The 18731-nt window shown below is 38.8% G+C and overlaps 1 protein-coding gene across 1 annotated transcript; it reads right to left on the reverse strand.

The window, feature by feature from the left end:
* Nucleotides 1-7679: 7679 nt before the first annotated feature.
* Nucleotides 7680-9334, reverse strand: LOC785617 (S-phase kinase-associated protein 2-like). The gene is given in 2 exon segments (XM_059882154.1): nucleotides 7680-8595; nucleotides 8597-9334. Coding segments are annotated over 2 exon segments (1311 nt in total). The 5' UTR covers nucleotides 9047-9334; the 3' UTR covers nucleotides 7680-7734.
* Nucleotides 9335-18731: the final 9397 nt, after the last annotated feature.

The following is an 18731-nucleotide window of genomic DNA, read 5'->3' on the forward strand; positions in this document are numbered from 1 at the left end:
GGATTCCATCTATAATACCAGGACAGTAATCATTCATGTGAGTTTGTTATTCTTAGCTTTGACAAGAACAATTTCATCCATCTATTTTGAGAATTTTAGAGAAAAATAGTTTAAGTGATGATGGAATATAGGCCAAGCTGATGACAGAAGGCTTTTGAATTTCCTCTAATGGACCCACTGAATATATAACTGCAACAGAGCAATATCACTCTAGTATCTGGAGAAATCCAGATACTAGATGAATGACAAAGGAGCATCTAAATATATAAAGTAAATATCAATGAATCTGAAGTGAAAAATAAATAGTAATAAATACTAGTAGGCGATTTCAATATGCCACATTAAAAAATGGATAGATCATTAAGACATTAAATCAATGAGAAACTATACTTTAACTACATATTAGATCAAACATATACATAACATTCTAACAGCAACAGAATACACATTCTTTCTGAGGCACACATGGAACATTCTTCAGGCTAGATCATATATTAGGTCCAAAAAACAAGTGTTAATAACTTAAGAAAATTAAAATTATATTAAATATCTTTTTTCTGGCCACAATGGTTTGAACCTCTAAATCAACTACAGGAGAAAAACTTTAAAAAATCCACTAATACGTGATGCTTAAACAGTATGCTAGTCAACAACCAATAAGTCATTGAAGAAATCAAAAGGGAAATAAAAAAATATATTTTTAGACAAAGGAAAATGGAAACACAAATTACCATAACTTATGAAATACAGCAAGAAGAAAAATTCCAAGAAAGAACTTTATAGCAATACATGTCTATATTAAGAAAAAAATTAAGATCTCAAATAGCATAACATTACATCTCAAGGAACTACAAAAGAAGGATAAATTAAGTCCGATATTTGTAAAAGGAAGTATAAAACAAAGATCAGTACAGAACTAAATGAAATAGAGACTAGAAAGATAATAGAAAATATCAATGAAACTAAGAAATTGTTTTTTTTGGAATATAAAATTAACAAATCTTTACTTGAACTAAAAAAAAGAGACAACACTTAAGTAAAATCAGAAATAAAAGAGAAAATGTTACAACTGATACCTCAGAAATACTAAGGAGCATAAAAGACTACTGTGAACAATTATAAGCCAATTAGTTAGGTAATCTGAAATAAACAGACAAATACAGAGAAACATATACAGAGAAACCTAGTAAGAATGAATTGTGACTGTAGGGCTTCCATGGTGGCTTAGATGGTAAAGGAACTGCCTGCAATGTAGGAGAACCAGGTCAGATCCCTGAATTGGGAAGAATACTTGGAGAAAAGAATGGCAACTCACTCCATTATTCTTGGAGTGAGGAGCCTGGAGGGCTGCAGTCCATAAGGTCACAAAGAGTCGGACAAAACTGAAGTGACTTAGCACACAAACACAAAATATGGAAACAACATAACCATCTGTTGAAAGATAAATGGATAAAGAATATGTATACACATATATGCACACAATGTAATATTATTCAGCCTTATAAAAGAAGGAAAGTCTTCCATTTACAACAACATAGATGGAACTGGAGGATATTATGCTAAGTCAACTAAGCCAGACAAAGACAAACAGTGCATGGTATCACTATGTAAAACTGTAAAAAAGCTGAACTGATAGAAACAGATTTGAATGGGTCTTGCCATGGCTGAGTGGATGATGGCAGATAGTAGAGAGGGAAATAGGAAAAGTTTGGTAAAAGTGTACAGACTTTCACTTATAAAATAAAGTCTGATGACCTAAGTATAATGTAATGACTCTAGTTGATAATATTGTATAATTGAAATTTACTAATAGAACTTGGTTGTTCTCTCCCTTCCTGCACCCCAGGTTGTTCTCTCCCTACCTGCCCCCCAAGGTAAATATGTGAGGTAATGAACATGTTAATTAACTCAATGGTGGGAATCTTTTCACAAGGTTTGCATTAACTAAATCATCACACAGAACCCTTTAAATATATTACAATTTTATTTGTCAATTATACCTCAGTAATGGAAAAAAGAGGAACAAAAAAGTCACAGTGTTCAAAACTTCCACTCTCCTAGAAACTATATAAAATCCCCAGAAAATTCATATTAAATTTTAAAAAATCATTCTAATTTTTTTTTTAATAATTGAAATGTGAAGTGAGTTTGTATACAGCAGGGATCATTGGGTACAAAATTTTTGCTAGCCTAATTTTTTGCCTCAACTGTGATAAATGAAAAAAATAACTATATCAGTATAATTTTCCCAAACTCTCCATGAGAACACTTTACTTCCAGGCCAGGATTTCTATCTACCAATACCAATTACCTAGAAGATATTTTTTCAAGTATGTTATGTAGAAAAACATGAAAGAGTTTCTTTATCTTTTGAATATTCATGTTCACTCTGGTTTATCAGAACTATTGTGTGCCTTCATGATGTAACATGCCACATGCAAGTCAAATGGGGCTTTCAGTTATGAGTTTTTTAATTTGTTTCTTTAAGTCATATTTGTAACCACCAATAATGGTATCTTATTTTGCTTTTGTGTGTTTGTCCATGATTTGTATTTCAAATTGTAGTGTTAGGTAAATCAGTTGCAAAAAATCACATTCTTACAAAAGAGATGAGTAGCCAGCATTCATCAAAGAAACCTGAGAGTGGAGATGACAGGAAGGAAAGCTGGAGTACATCAGCAATCAAGGACATGATGACATTCTATAAATAAGTACTCAAAAGTGTGTGTTTCCTGTGTGATCTCCCAGCATATTCCTTCTTATTTTATTATGTCTTCTTTACCTTTAAGTAATGATCTATTAAAGTAATATCCAAAGGCAACCACTCATGCTTTTCTTAATCAGCAACATTAAGAATTACAAATGGACTGCAAGGAGATTCAACTAGTCCATCCTGAAGGAAATCAGTCCTGAATATTCATGTAAGGACTGATGTTGAAGCTGAAACTCCAATATTTTGGCCACCTGATGTAAAGAGCTGACTCATGTGAAAAGACCCTGATGCTGGGAAATATTGAAAGTGGGAGAAGAAGGGGATGACAGAGGATGAGATGGTTGGATGACATCACCGACTCAATGGACATGAGTTTGAGTAAATTTGGGGAGTTGATGATGCACAGGGAGGCCTGGTGTGCTGCAGTCAATGGGGTCGCAAAGAGTCGGGCACGACTGAGCAACTGAACTGAACTGAATGAAGTATAACTGACCAGTAAAAAACCGTGCATAATTAAAAAGAAATTACAAATGAAGGTCATAACTAATATTCATTAATTTATGCTAATAGCTATTTCTTAGACACCTACTTTAATGAATCAAACTTTGTACTAAATATATTACATTCTTTTTGCTGTTAATAGGTTCAAAATGTGTCTATATCTTAAAGAGAGGGAAACTGAGGCTCAGAGAAAATAAGTAGCATCTTTAAAATAAGTAGCATCTTTAAAATAACTTTTTTTTTTTTTTTTTTTGATGAAGCAGGGATTCAAATTCAAGACTCTGACTCCAGTACCTAGTTTGTTTTTCTCTACATGATGTGGGCTCAAATTAAGTCTAAATACAAAAGAAGTAATTCCTTAAAAAGATGAGTGCTGATGCTGCTAAGTCACTTCAGTTGGGTCCGATTCTGTGCAACCCTATAGACGGCAGCCCACCACACTCCCCCATCCCTGGGATTCTCCAGGCAAGAACACTGGAGTGGGTTGCCATTTCCTTCTCCAATGCATGAAAATGAAAAGTGAAAATGAAGTCGCTCAGTCGTGTCCGACCCTCAGCGACCCCATGGACTACAGGCTTCCAGGCTCCTCCATCCATGGGAGTTTCCAGGCAAGAGTACTGGAGTGCGGTGCCATTGCCTTCTCCGTAAAAAGATGAGTATTCAGTAGTAATAATTTAATAGAACTGCTAATAGTAAAGCTATTATTTTCTAAGCACCTTCTGGAAACTTATTTTTGTGAGGAAAAGTATATCTAATACCACTTTTTAATTTTAGGAGCTCATTAAACTAAACTTCCTAAGTGGTAATTCTACTTTCAGAATTCCTTACCTCTTTTCTTTCAGTATTCTTCTGCCTACATGCTAGTGCAGAGATTAAAACAAACTAGTAAAATATGGTGGCAAAGTGCTATTATTAAAAACACGTGAAAGAGGGTGATGAGGGAGTGCTAGCTGTGGAGGGGTGTTTTCAAAGGATGATGTGTTGATCTGAAAATTTTTTAAATAGGGGCTACAAAAGTTTGTTATCCTGAGGAACTGAAAAGATAGAGTTATCTCATACTGACATAGAGCAAAATGGTGTGAAGTGGAGATTTGGGCTACATACCTAGGAATTCAAAAGCAAAAAGAAGTGATTATTTAACAAATCAAATATAAAGGCTATATCCATTAAATGACTGTGTAATTACTCAAATGGAAATCATCTGTTAAAATACATAACCTTTATCAGAACCTTGAGGTTTCATTGTAGAATCACCAAATAAGAAAAAAATTATTTGGACTGTAATTTTAATATGTTCATTTAATTCTAAAGGAGATCAGCCCTGGGTGTTCTTTGGAAGGAATGATGCTAAAGCTGAAACTCCAGTACTTTGGCCACCTCATGCGAAGAGTTGACTCATTGGAAAAGACTCTGATGCTGGGAGGGATTGGGGGCAGGAGGAAAAGGGGACGACAGAGGATGAGATGGCTGGATGGCATCACCAACTCGATGGGTGTGAGCTTGAGTGAACTCCGGGAGTTGGTGATGGACAGGGAGGCCTGGCCTGCTGCAATTCATGGGGTCGCAAAGACTCGGACACGACTGAGCGACTGAACTGAACTGAATTTACAAACTTTGACTAATGTTGCGTGCAGGAATTTTTTTTTTTTTAATTCACAGCTTCAATATTTGTCTTTGTTATGTCAATTTCTTCTGTTACTTGGAAAGAAAAAATGCAACCTCTGTGCTTCTGCTCAATTTGCTGTGAAGTTAAAACCACTCTAAAAAATGCTGCCTGTCTAAATTCATTTACCTGAATTTTATATTCATTACATTTTGTATTTAAAAAAACTGGGAGTCATATATTTGACAAAGTAAAATTTTGTCCCTATTACATAATAATCACTAGTTCAGTTCAGTTGCTCAGTCGTGTCTGACTCTTTGCGACCCCAAGGACTACAGTGTGCCAGGCTTCCCTGTCCATCACCAACTCCCAGAGCTTGCTCAAACTCATGTCCATTGACTCGGTGATGCCCTCCAACCATCTCATCCTCTGTCATCCCCTGCTCTTACTGCCTAAAACTTTCCCAGCATCAGTGTCTTTTCCAATGAGTCAGTTCTTCACAGCAGGTGGCCAAAATATTGGAGCTTCAGCTTCAGCATCAGTCCTTCCAATGAGTATTCAGGATTGATTTCCTTTAGGAGGAACTGGTTTGATCTCCTTGCAGTCCAAGGGACTCTCAAGAGTCTTTTCCAACACCACAGTTCAAAAGCATCAATTCTTCGGTGCTCAGATTCCCTTATGGTCCAACTCTCACATCCATACATGACTACTGGAAAAACCATAGGTTTGACTGGATGGACATTTGTCAGCAAACTTAATATCTCTACTTTTTAATATGCTGTCTAGGTTGGTCATAACTTTTCTTCCAAGGAGTAAGCATCTTTTAATTTCATGGCTGCAGTCACCATCTGCAGTGATTTTGGAGCCCAAAAAAATAGTCTGTCACTGTTTCCACTGTTTCCCCATCTATTTGCCATGAAGTCATGAGACTGGATGCCATGATCTTCATTTTTTGAATGTTGAGTTTTAGCCAGCTTTTTCACTCTCCTCTTTCACTTTCATCAGAAGCTTTTTAGTTCTTCACTTTCTGCTATAGGGTGGTGTCATCTGCATATCTGAGCTTACTGATATTTCTCCTGGAAATCTTGATTCCAGCTTGTGCTTCATCCAGCCCAGCATTTCTCATGATGTACTCTGTACATAAGTTAAATAAGCAGGGTGAAAATATACAGCCTTGACATACTCCTTTCCCAATTTGGAACCAGTCCATTGTTTCATGTCAGGTTCTATCTGTTGCTTCTTGACCTGTCTGTATACAAAGATTCTTTCATGTAACCTCACAGGACAAAAAATTCTTACTACCTGCTTTAAATTTTCAAAATTGCTTTTAGTACTTTTCTTAGAATATTCCACAATTATTTCTATGTAGATTATATTTTTTTCTAAAATCACCATAACAATCCCATTGAAAGATTTTTGGCATGAAAAATATGTATTTTTGTACTTGATTAAAAAATATGTATATATATCAAATCTAAACTGAGATAACTGAAAAGTGAAATATCATGGTATAATTTTAGTTTTCAACTTCATAACATAAACTGTTCTTGCTATTTACATTGGCTACCTCCTAATTAATTATTGTTACTTGTGTGAATATTTTATAACTTAACTGAAATATATTTAGCTACACATATTAGCGGAGAAGGAAATGGCACCCCACTCCAGTACTCTTGCTTGGAAAATCCCATGGGCAGAGGAGCCTGGTAGGCTACAGTCCATGGGGTCGCTAAGAGTCGGACACAACTGAGTGACTTCACTTTCACTTTTCACTTTCATGCATTGGAGAAGGAAATGGCAACTCACTCCAGTGTCCTTGCCTGGAGAATCCCAGGGATGGGGGAGCCTGGTGGGCTGCCGTCTATTGGGTTGCACAGAGTTGGGCACAACAGAAGTGACTTAGCGGTAGCAGTAGCACACATATTAGTGTAAAGTTGGATTAGTTTTCACATATGTATGCACTCATGAAATCATCATCCCAATCAAGATAAATGTATTAATCATCATGAAACAATTGTAATCCCTCTCTCTCCCTATTAAGTATTAGTCGCTCAGTCATGTCCAACTTTTTGTGACCCCATGGACTGTAGCCCGCCAGGCTCCTCTGTCCATGGGATTCTCTAGGCAAAAATACTGGAGTGGGTTGCCATTTCCTCCTCCAGGGGATCTTCCCAACTGTACATAAAGGAGACTTCATTAATGTGCATTAGAGGATACCCTAGTTTAACTGTCATAGAAAACTGTCTCTTGAGCCTTTACATTCTATACCAATTCTACACCTCTGGTTGGCCAACTGTTTGTTTCTTTATTTAGGTTTTAAGGTGAATGACCTGGGGCTATTTGTTTCCATCAACCTGACTGCAAATATAAAGGTACAGTTGAAATGTCTATTTTTCTTGCCATCCTCAGAAGACAGTGCTGCAGATCTACTCTATGATTCTCATTCTTGTCAGCTTACAATACAAATAGCTTATTATTTTTGCAACCTATGTCTTATAATAAAGCAGTGCTGAAAAATTAAATAGAAGAATGTTCAGTTGCCATATAGGCTACGAAAATGATTTGCTGGTAGTGATTTTTAAGCTTGATTCTAGATAGATTTATGAAGAATGGCACTTGGAAGACATGGTTCAAATTTTGCTATTTAAGGTATCTTGAAATTATAGGCTCACTCTCCCTAAAATTTCAAAAAGCGTAGAGCTGAGGCTCTTAAGGGTATAGCAGTGATAACAGCTTTCATAGTCATTTCTAAAAAGCAACACTTCATAGTTTTCTGTCTCCAGTGGTTCTCTAATATACTTGTAGAAGGAAGGCAACAGAAAACCAAGAATAAAAATAGCTGAGCTCTCCACAATTGGGCTTCCTGCTTACTTTCCCTGTTCAAAAAAAGAGGAGACACCATCTTGCAATAGAGGCTTCATAGGCAACTGGGCTTCTCCAGTGACAGTAGGCATTTGATGCCCCATATCTCTTGCTTCTTCTTGTTGCCAATGGTTGGCCTGGCGATGGTGGTGAAATGGGAGCAATTAATCTGTAGATGAGGGAGGGCTTCCTTTAACAGTTGAAGGGTACCATCTGGTACAATTCCAAAGACTTGTAGTGTTTTTAATGTGGGAATTTCTCCAAGTTCAAGTAAAGTTTCAGGTATTATGTCATAGCACCGACTGAGTGATAGGTGTTGGAGGTAATCGAGTTGGTAAAATTCTGGAAAGCAGTCATTTTTCAGCATGACACTATCACTTAAGTCTAGGTGGACAAGGTTGGGACATCTTCTAACTAAGGTAGAGACATCTGATCTCTGCAGATTCTTTCGGTACCCGCTGAGCTTCAGCTGGGTGATAGTCTCTGACACATGTGCAACAGCCACCTGTACAGGCTTTTCAGTGAAATCATAGCACCAAGAGAGGTTCAGTTCATCCAATCTGGAACAGTTGCTCAGCAAAGTCTTCAGGGCAGATTCAGAGAATCCAGAACACCCAGAAAGGTTTAGTCGTGGTAAATTTGTGTTCTGAGCAAGATTATCAACAACCGGATCTGAAAGTCGGAGGCCTTCCAGGCTGAGATTCTGCAACTTGGAGCAGTGAGACAGAAGGCCGTGCAGGGTAGACGCATAGATCACAGAGTTCGACAGGTCTAGGCGCTGTAGTCGGAAAGGGCTGAAATGATCAACTGACGGTTGGTCCATAAATGATCGTGGACAGCGGAAGGCAACCACCCCTCGGGACAAAAGCCGACCAACCACATCTGGGTAGAGGTTTCTGCCCACGAGGTCTACAGTCTTGCCAGAGAGACTCGTCAAACGCTAGATGATACCATCTCTTACAAACACTGGAGACTTTCAGGAGTTCAGGGAGGCACAGAAAGGAAAAGATTCCTAAGAGCAGCTCGTCTGGAAGGGAGTCCCAAGAAACACCTGGAAAGTTCTCTCGGTTTAGCTTAGGTCTGCGGACAATCACAAAGTCCTTGTCATTCCCTTTGCTTTTCAGCCGTTTTCGTGGGGGGCTTTGTGGGTGGCCCAGGTTTGAAAGCAGTTCCTGGGGGATGTTCTCACTGTCTACCTCCTCCTTCTCCAGGGCGGAGACCCCCGTGCCTGAAAGCAGTTCAGAAGTCTTGCTAGAATACCATCCTCACGTGAAACTGGTGGTAACGTTGCTACTCTGGTCAGGTATCTCCTGGAGGTGTTTCCTGTGCATGGCGTCTGCAGGTTCGGGAGTTTTAAATGCATGCATTAATTGCAGAGGTGCCTGCCTCCCGGATTCCCGCTTTGGCGTGCGTAATTTCTGTCAACATAGGTTTGTTTGTATTTTCTGTTATATTATGTATTTGAATTAGATAATATATACTTTTTTTCTTTTTGGTTTGACTTCTTTGACTCAACTTAATCTCAAAATTTGAGATATACCATATTGTTGTGCTTATTCTTTTCTATTCCACTTAATTGTATTTTAGTTTTAATTCGTTATATAGACATACCTTAATTCTTTCATTAAGTCATTTGTTAACTGACACTTGCACTGTTTCTGGTTTTTAGCTGTTATGAATAAATACGTTGTGATCTTTTTTTGTAAAATCTTTGTATGTACATGTGTCTTCATTTTTTTAATATAAATTTATTTATTTTAATTAGAGGCTAATTACAATATTGTATTGGTTTTGGCATACATCAACATGAATCCACGATGGGTGTACACCTGTTCCCCATCCTGAACCTCCTCCCACCTCCCTCCCCCTACCATCCCTTTGGGTCATCCCAGTGCACCAGCCCCGAGCATCCTGTATCATGCATTGAATCTGGACTGGTGATTTGTTTCACGTATGATATTATACATGTTTAAATGTCATTCTCCCAAATCATCCCACCCTCGCCCTCTCCCACAGAGTCCAAAAGACTGTTCTATACATCTGTGTCTCTTTCCCTGTCTCCAATACTGGGTTATCATTACCATCTTTCTAAATTCCATATATATGCATTAGTATACTGTATTGGTGTTTTTCTTTCTGGCTTACTTCACTCTGTATAATAGGCTCCAGTTTCATCCACCTCATTAGAACTGATTCAATTGCATTGATTCAAATGCATTCAACTGATTTAAATGCATTCTTTTTAATGGCTGAGTAATACTCCATTGTGTATATGTACCACTGCTTTCTTATCCATTCATCTGCTGATGGACATCTAGCTTGCTTCCATGTCCTGGCTATTATAAACAGTGCTGCGATGAACATTGGGGTACACGTTTCTCTTTCTATTCTGGTTTCCTCAGTGTGTATGCCCAACAGTGGGATTGCTGGGTCATACGGCAGTTCTATTTTCTATTTTAAGGAATCTCCACACTGTTCTCCATAGTGGCTGTACTAGTTTGCATTCCCACCAACAGTGTAAGAGGGTTCCTATTTCTCCACACCCTTTCCAGCATTTATTGCTTGTAGATTTTTGGATAGCAGCCATTCTGACTGGTGTGAAATGGTACCTCATTGTGGTTTTTATTTGCATTTCTCTGATAATGAGCGATGTTGACCATCTTTTCATGTGTTTGTTAGCCATCTGTATGTCTTCTTTGGAGAAATATCTGTTTTGTTCTTTGGCCCATTTTTTTGATTGGGCCATTTATTTTATTGGAATTGAGCTGCAGGAGTTGCTTATATATTTTTGAGATTAATTATTTGTCAGTTGCTTTGTTTGCTATTGTTTTCTCCCATTCTGAAGTCTATCTTTTCATCTTGCTTATAGTTTCCTTTGTTTTGCAGAAGCTTTTAAGTTTAATTAGGTCCCATTTGTTTATTTTTGTTTTTATTTCCAATATTCTGGGAGGTGGGTCATAGAGGATCATGCTGTGATTTATGTCGGAGAGTGTTTTGCCTATGTTATCCTCTAGGAGTTTTATAGTTTCTGCTCTTACGTTTAGATCTTTAATCCATTTTGAGTTTATTTCTGTGTATGGTGTTAGAAAGTGTTCTGCTGCTGAGTCACTTCAGTCGTGTCCAAACCTGTGCGACCCTGTAGACAGCAGCCCAGAAGGATGCTCTGTCCCTGGGATTCTTTAGGCAAGAACACTGGAGTGGGTTGCCATTTCCTTCTCCAATGCATGAAAGTGAAAAGTGAAAGTGAAGTCGCTCAGTTGTGTACGACTCTTAGCGACCCCGTGGACTGTAGCCTACCAGGCTCCTCTGCCCATGGGATTTTCCAGGCAAGAGTACTGGAGTGGGGTGCCATTGCCTTCTCTGAGAAAGTGTTCTAGTTTCATTCTTTTACAAGTGGTTGACCAGTTTTCCCAGCACCACTTTTTAAAGAGATTGTCTTTAATCCATGGTGTATTTTTGCTGCCTTTGTCAAAGATAAGGTGTCCATAGGTGCGTGGATTTATCTCTGGGCTTTCTATTTTGTTCCATTGATCTATATTTCTGTCTTTGCACCAGTACCATACTGTCTTGATGACTGTGGCTTTGTAGTAGAGCCTGAAGTCAGTCAGGTTGATTCCTCCAGATCCATTCTTCTTTCTCAAGATTGCTTTGGCTATTCGTGGTTTTTTGTATTTCCATACAAATTGTGAAATTATTTGTTCTAGCTCTGTGAAAAATACGGTTGTAACTTGATAGGAATTGCATTGTATCTATAGATTGCTTTGGGTAGTATACTCATTTTCACTATATTGATTCTTCCAATCCGTGAACAGGTATATTTCTCCATCTATTAGTGTCCTCTTTGATTTCTTTCACCAGGGTTTTATAGTTTTCTATATATAGGTCTTTTGTTTCTTTAGGTAGATATATTCCTAATTATTTTATTCTTTCCGTTGCAATGGTGAATGGAATTGTTTCCTTAATTTCTCTTTCTATTTTATCATTATTAGTGTATAGGAATGCAAGGGATTTCTGTATGTTGATTTTATACCCTGCAAATTTACTATATTCATTGATTGCTGCTGCTGCTGCCAAGTCGCTTCAGTCATGTCCGACTCTGTGTGACCCCATAGACAGCAGCTCACCAGGCTCCCTCGTCCCTGGGATTCTCCAGGCAAGAACACTGGAGTGGGCTGCCATTTCCTTCTCCAACACATGAAAGTGAAAATGAAAGTTAAGTCGCTCAGTCGTGTCCGACTCTTTGCGACCCCATGGACTGCAGCCTACCAGGCTCCTCCGCCCATGGGATTTTCCAGGCAAGAATACTGGAGTAGGATGCCATTGCCTTCTCCGATATTCAGTGATTAGCTCTAGTAATTTTCTGGTGGAGTCCTTAGTGTTTTCTATGTAGAGGATCGTGTCATCTGAAAACAGTGAGAGTTTTTCTTCTTCTTTTCCAATTTAGATTCCTTTTATTTCTTTTTCTGCTCTGATTGCTGCGGCCAAAACTATGTTGAATAGCAGTGGTGAAAGTGGGCACCCTTGTCTTGTTCCTGACTTTAGGGGAAATGCTTTTATTTTTTCATCATTGAGGATAATGTTTGCTGTGGGTTTGTCATATATAGCTTTTATTATGTTGAGGTATGTTCCTTCTGTTTTTGCTTTCTGGAGAATTTTTATCATAAATGGGTGTTGAATTTTGTCAAAGGTTTTCTCTGCATCTATTGAGATAATAATATGGCTTTTATTTTTCAGTTTGTTAATGTGGTGTATTACATTGATTTATTTGTGGATATTGAAGAATCCTTGCATCCCTGGGATAAAGCCCACTTGGTAATAAGGTATGATCTTTTTAATGTGTTGTTGGATTCTGATTGCTAGAATTTTGTTAAGAATTTTTGCATCCATGTTCATCCGTGATATTGGCCTGTAGTTTTCTTTTTGTGGAATCTTTGTCAGGTTTTGGTATTAGGGTGATGGTGGCCTCATAGAATGAGTTTGGAAGTTTACCTTCCTCTGCAATTTTCTGGAAGAATTTGAGTAGGGTTAGCTCTTCTCTAAATTTTTGGTAGAATTCAGCTGTGAAGCCGTCTGGACCTGGGCTTTTGTTTGCTGGAAGATTTCTGATTACAGTTTCAATTTCCGTGCTTGTGATGGGTCTGTGAAGATTTTCTATTTCTTCCTGGTTCAGTTTTGGAAAGTTGTACTTTTCTAAGAATTTGTCCATTTCTCCCAAGGTGTCCATTTTATTGGCATATAATTGCTGATAGTAATCTCTTACGGTCCTTTGTACTTCTGTGTTGTCTATTGTGATCTCTCCATTTTCATTTCTAATTTTATTGATTTGATTTTTCTCCCTTTGTTTCTTGATGAGTCTGGCTAATGGTTTGTCAATTTTATTTATCCTCTCAAAGAACTAGCTTTTAGCTTTTTTGATTTTTGCTATGGTCTCTTTTGTTTCTTTTGCATTTATTTCTGCCCTAATTTTTAAGATTTCTTTCCTTCTACTGACCCTGGGGTTCTTCATTTCTTCCTTTTCTAGTTGCTTTAGGTGTAGAGTTAGGTTATTTATTTGACTTTTTTCTTGTTTCTTGAGGTATGCCTGTATTACTATGAACCTTCCCCTTAGCATTGCTTTTACAGTGTCCCACAGGTTTTGGGTTGTTGTGTTTTCATTTTCATTCATTTCTATGCATATTTTGATTTCTTTTTTGATTTCTTCTGTGATTTGTTGGTTATTTAGCAGCGTGTTGTTCAGCCTCCATATGTTGGAATTTTTAATAGTTTTTCTCCTGTAATTGAGATCTAATCTTACTGCATTGTGGTCAGAAAAGATGTTTGGAATGATTTCAATTTTTTTGAATTTACCAAGGCTAGATTTATGGCCCAGGATGTGATCTATCCTGGAAAAGGTTCCGCGTGCACTTGAGAAAAAGGTGAAATTCATTGTTTTGGGGTGAAATGTCCTATAGATATCAATTAGGTCTAACTGGTCTATTGTATCATTTAAAGTTTGTGTTTCCTTGTTAATTTTCTGCTTAGTGCTCTACCCATAGGTGTGAGTGGGGTATTAAAGTCTCCCACTATTATTGTGTTATTGCTAATTTCCTCTTTCATACTTGTTAGCATTTGTCTTACATATTGTGGTGCTCCTATGTTGGGTGCATATATATTTATAATTGTTATATCTTCTAGGATTGATCCTTTGATCATTATGTAGTGTCCTTCTTTGTCTCTTTTCATAGCCTTTGTTTTAACGTCTATTTTATCTGATATGAGTATTGCTACTCCTGCTTTCTTTTGGTCTCTATTTGCGTGGAATCTCTTTTTACAGCCCTTCACTTTCAGTCTGTATGTGTCCCTTGTTTTGAGGTGGGTCTCTTGTAGAAACATATCTAGGGGTCTTGTTTTTGTATCCATTCAGCCAGTGTTTGTCTTTTGGTTGGGGCATTCAACCCATTTACGTTTAAGGAAATTATTGATAAGTATGATCCTGGTTGCTATTTACTTAACTGTTTTGCATTCAAGTTTATACACCCTTTCTGTGTTTCCTGTCTAGAGAAGATCCTTTAGCATTTGTTGGAGAGCTGGTTTGGTGGTGCTGAATTCTCTCACCTTTTGCTTGTCTACAAAGCTTTTGATTTCTCCTTCATATTTGAATGACATCCTTGCTGGGTACAGTAATCTGGGCTGTAGGTTATTTTCTTTCATCACTTTAAGTATGTCCCACCATTCCCTCCTGGCCTGAAGAGTTTCTTTTGAAAGATCAGCTGTTATCCTTATGGAAATCCCCTTGTGTGTTATTTGTTGTTTTTCCCTTGCTGCTTTTAATATTTGTTCTTTGTGTTTGATCTTTGTTAATTTGATTAATATGTGTCTTGGGGTGTTTTGCCTTGGGTTTATTCTGTTTGGGACTCTCTGGGTTTCTTGGACTTGGGTAATTATTTCCTTCCCCATTTTAGGGAAGTTTTCAACTATTATCTCCGGAAGTATTTTCTCATGGTCTTTTTTTTTTTTCATCTTCTTCTTCTGGGACTCCTATGATTAGAATGTTGGGGAGTTTAACATTGTCCCAGAGGTCTCTGACATTGTCCTCATTTCTTTTAATTTGTTTTTCTTTTTTCCTCTCTGATTCATTTATTTCTACCATTCTATCTTCTACCTCCCTAACCCTATCTTCTGCCTCCTTTATTCAACTATTTTTTTCCCTCCAGAGTGTTTTTTTATATCATCTATTGCATTATTCATTATATATTGACTCTTTTTTATTTCTTCTAGGTCCTTTTTAAACGTTTCTAGCATCTTCTCAATCCTTGTGTCCAGGCTATTTATCTGTGATTCCATTTTGTTTTCAAGATTTTGGATCATTTTCACTGTCATTATTCAGAATTCTTTATCAGGTAGATTCCCTATCTCTTCCTCTGCTGTTCGGTTTGGTGGGCATTTATCCTATTCCTTTACCTGCTGGGTATTCCTCTGTCTCTTCATCTTGTTTATATTGCTGTGTTTGGGGTGGTCTTTCTGTATTTTGGCAGTTTGTGGAGTTCTCTTTATTGTGGAGTTTCCTTGCTGTGGGTGGGGTTGTACTGGTGGCTTGTCAAGGTTTCCTGGTTAGGGTGGCTTGTCAAGGTTTCCTGTGTAGGGAAATTTATGTCAGTGTTCTGGTGGGTGGAGCTGGATTTCTTCTCTCTGGAGTGCAATGAAGTGTCCAGTAATGAGTTATGAGATGTCAATGAATTTGGTGTGACTTTGGGCAGCCTGTATATTGAAGCTCAGTGCTATGTTCCTGTGTTGTGGGATAATTTGTGTGATATGTCTCTCTCTGCAACTTGTTGTCCCTTGGGTGATGCTTGGTTTCAGTGTAGGTATGGAGGTGTTTGATGAGCTCCTGTTGATTAATGTTCCCTGGAGTCAGGAGTTCTCTGGTGTTTTCAGGATTTGGACTTACGCTTCCTGCTTCTGGTTTTCAGTCTTACATTTACAGTAGCCTCAAGACTTCTCTATCTATACAGCACTGTTGATAAAACATCTAGGTTAAAGATGAAAGGTTTCTCCATGGTGAGGGACACCCAGAGAGGTTGACAGAGTTACATGGAGAAGAGAAGAGGGAGGAGGGAGATAGAGGTGACTAGGATGAGATGAGGCAGAATCAAAAGAGAGAGCAAGCTAGCCAGTAATCACTTCCTTATGTGTGCTCCACAGTCTGGACCACTCAGAGGTGTTCACGGAGTTACACAGAGAAGAGAAGAGGGAGGAAGGAGACAGAGGTGGCCAGGAGGAGAAAAGAGGGAATCCAAAGGAGAGAGACAGATCCAGCCAGTAAACAGTTTCCTAAGTGTTCTCCACAGCCTGGAACACACAAAGAGATTCACAGAGTAGAGTAGAGAAGAGAAGGGGGAGGGAGGAGATAGAGGCCACCTGGTGGACAAAAAGGAGAGTCCAAAGGGGGAGAGAGCAGTCGAGCCAGTAATCTCTCTCCCTAGTAAAAATCGGTCCTGAAGATTGGGTTCTTAAAGGTACAAAATTGATAACAAATACCAAAAAGCAAATATTAAGAATCTAGGGTAGAGCTTGGGTTCTCAAAAATACAATATTAAAGGGAAGAAAGAAAAAGTCACACAAATTATAAAATATATTTATATGAAGTTCATTTTCGGATAGTTCCTTGATCTGGCTTATATTTCTCAAGATCTACAGGCCCCTTCCTATGTAGTTGGTACTAACTACAGGGTTTTAATCTAATGCACCTTTCACTTGCAAGGAGGTTCCCTCTGTTGTAGCTTCTTATGTTTGCTGGTCTCTTCATTGTCTAATTTCCGCCCTGACACAAGGGGGCGGCAGTGGACACTGTTTTAGGCTCACTTGTTCAGGTGCTGTGGGAAAGGAGGGACTGCTACTTTTGCTAAGTCACTTCAGTCGTGTCCGACTCTGTGCGACCCCATAGATGGCAGCCTACCAGGCTCTGCCGTCCCTGGGATTCTCCAGGCAAGAACACTGGAGTGGGTTGCCATTGCCTTCTCCAAGGGAGGGACACTGCAAACAAAAAACACTGGCGTGTGCTCACATTGTCTCAGCCACACTGGGTTTGCCCCCGCTCACGGCATCTGTGCTTTCCCTGTCTACACTGCTTAGGCTCTAGGTTGCTCTGCCAGGAACGGGCTGAGGCCAGCCCTGGGTTTTATGCACTTCCCAGGTCTAAGCCGCTCAGGTTCAGGTACTTGGGTAGTCCTCAGAGGTGCAGACTTGGTTGGGCCTACGTTTTGTGCCCTTCCCATGTCTGAGCAGCTCAGATGACCAGGTGTTTGTTTGGCGAGCACGGTTGCTGTGATTTATCTCCTCCCCTGTCCCTGACGCTCGGTTTTCTGGGTGTACAACTGACACACCTTCTCAGGTGGATGTCGACAGTCTAGAATCCCAAGAAGTCTTGGTTAGCAATGAAGCCTGCTTGCAGTTTTGTAGATAATGCCTCTCTGGGGCTGTGATTGCCCACTTCTGGCTCTGGCTGCCCTCGCCTGTGTGTTTCAGGAAGGGGATGGCCGGTCTGCAGCTGGCTAGCTCTGCTCAGTCCTTTGTTCTGTGCGCGGGCCTGGTGGTATCTTAGGTTAGGGCTTTTTGCGTGGTAGCTGTCCCACAGTCTGGTTTGCTATCCCAAGTTAGTTCCCTCAGATTGCCCTTGGGGCATTCAGGCTGGTCCTTACTCTAAGCAATGCAGCCAGCGCCTCCCTGCCCAGCCCCCGCTTGCTAGTGGCGAATGTAGGCGTCTACACTGCTTCTCCGCTGGGGGAGTTACCATTGGGCACGTAATCTGTGGGTTTTAACTATTTATTTATTTTCCCTTCCGGTTACGTTGCCCTCTGTGGTTCCAAGGCTCACCACAGACTCAGCAGTGAGTTTTTCCTGGTGTTTGGAAACCTCTCTTTTTTAAGATTCCCTTCCCAGGATGGAGCTCCGTCTCTACCTCTTCTGTCTCTCTTTTTATCTTTTGTATTTTTTGCTACCTCCTTTTGAAGACAATAGGCTGCTTTTCTGGGTGCCTGATGTCCTCTGCTGGCATTCAGAAGTTGTTTTGTGGAATTTACTCAGCGTTCAAATGTTCTTTTCATGAATTTGTGGGGGAAAAAGTGGTCTCCCTATCCTATTTCTCCGCCATCTTAGGACCACCCCCGTGTCTTCATTTCTTAAGGGTAAATTCTTGTAAGTGTGCAGGTTGGTACATGTGCCTTCATTTCTTAAGGGTAAATTCTTGTAAATGTGCAGGTTGGATTATATGGAAGTGTCTGGAACTTTTGAAGAAATCAACACATTGTTTTTCAGTGTTTCTGTTGCTTTACAATCCCACAGTAATGTAAAAGAACTGCAATTATTCCTTGTCCTCAATGCTTGGTATGATCAGTCTCATTAATTTTAGGCATTTTATAGGAGTGTTATAGTATGTCTTGGTGATTTTAATTAATGATTAATTTGCAAATAATAATGTTGAGCATTTTTTCATGTGCATATTTTCCATCCATATATTTTATTTGGTAAAGTAACAGCTCAAATAATTTGCCATTAAAATAATTTACTGTTTGTTTTCCTCATTTTCTGAGTCTTTGTATATGTGAATACAAGCATTTATTAAATATAATATCTTCAGATAATTTATTCCAATCTGCAATTAATATTGTTATTACTATTATATTATCTTAGCTGTCTTTTGAAGAGCAGATATTCTTGATTTTGATATATCCTAATTGATTAATAGTTTATTTTTATGATCTGAACATTTGATATAAATAAGAAAAATTTGCCTAATCCAAAGTCAAAAATATTTTATCTAGTTTAGGTGGTGGAAAAGAGAACTATCTTATCCTTGTATGACTTTGTTGATATTCCCTCTGCTCTTTTTGAGTGCCTTTTCTCTAGAGTCCAGCAGTCTCTTCACATATATTGTTGTACTAATTGAAAGACACGAGAAGGACTCTTGTTCACATCTCTACAGCTAGTATCTCTCTATACAGTTCCCTCCTCTCCTGTATTCTGCCCTACATACTCTCCCTCCCCTTGGCCTCCCTAGATTTCTAGCCCCATCTC

This window comes from Bos taurus, chromosome 26 (genome assembly GCF_002263795.3).
Source record: "Bos taurus isolate L1 Dominette 01449 registration number 42190680 breed Hereford chromosome 26, ARS-UCD2.0, whole genome shotgun sequence".
NCBI classification, from domain to species: domain Eukaryota; kingdom Metazoa; phylum Chordata; class Mammalia; order Artiodactyla; family Bovidae; genus Bos; species Bos taurus.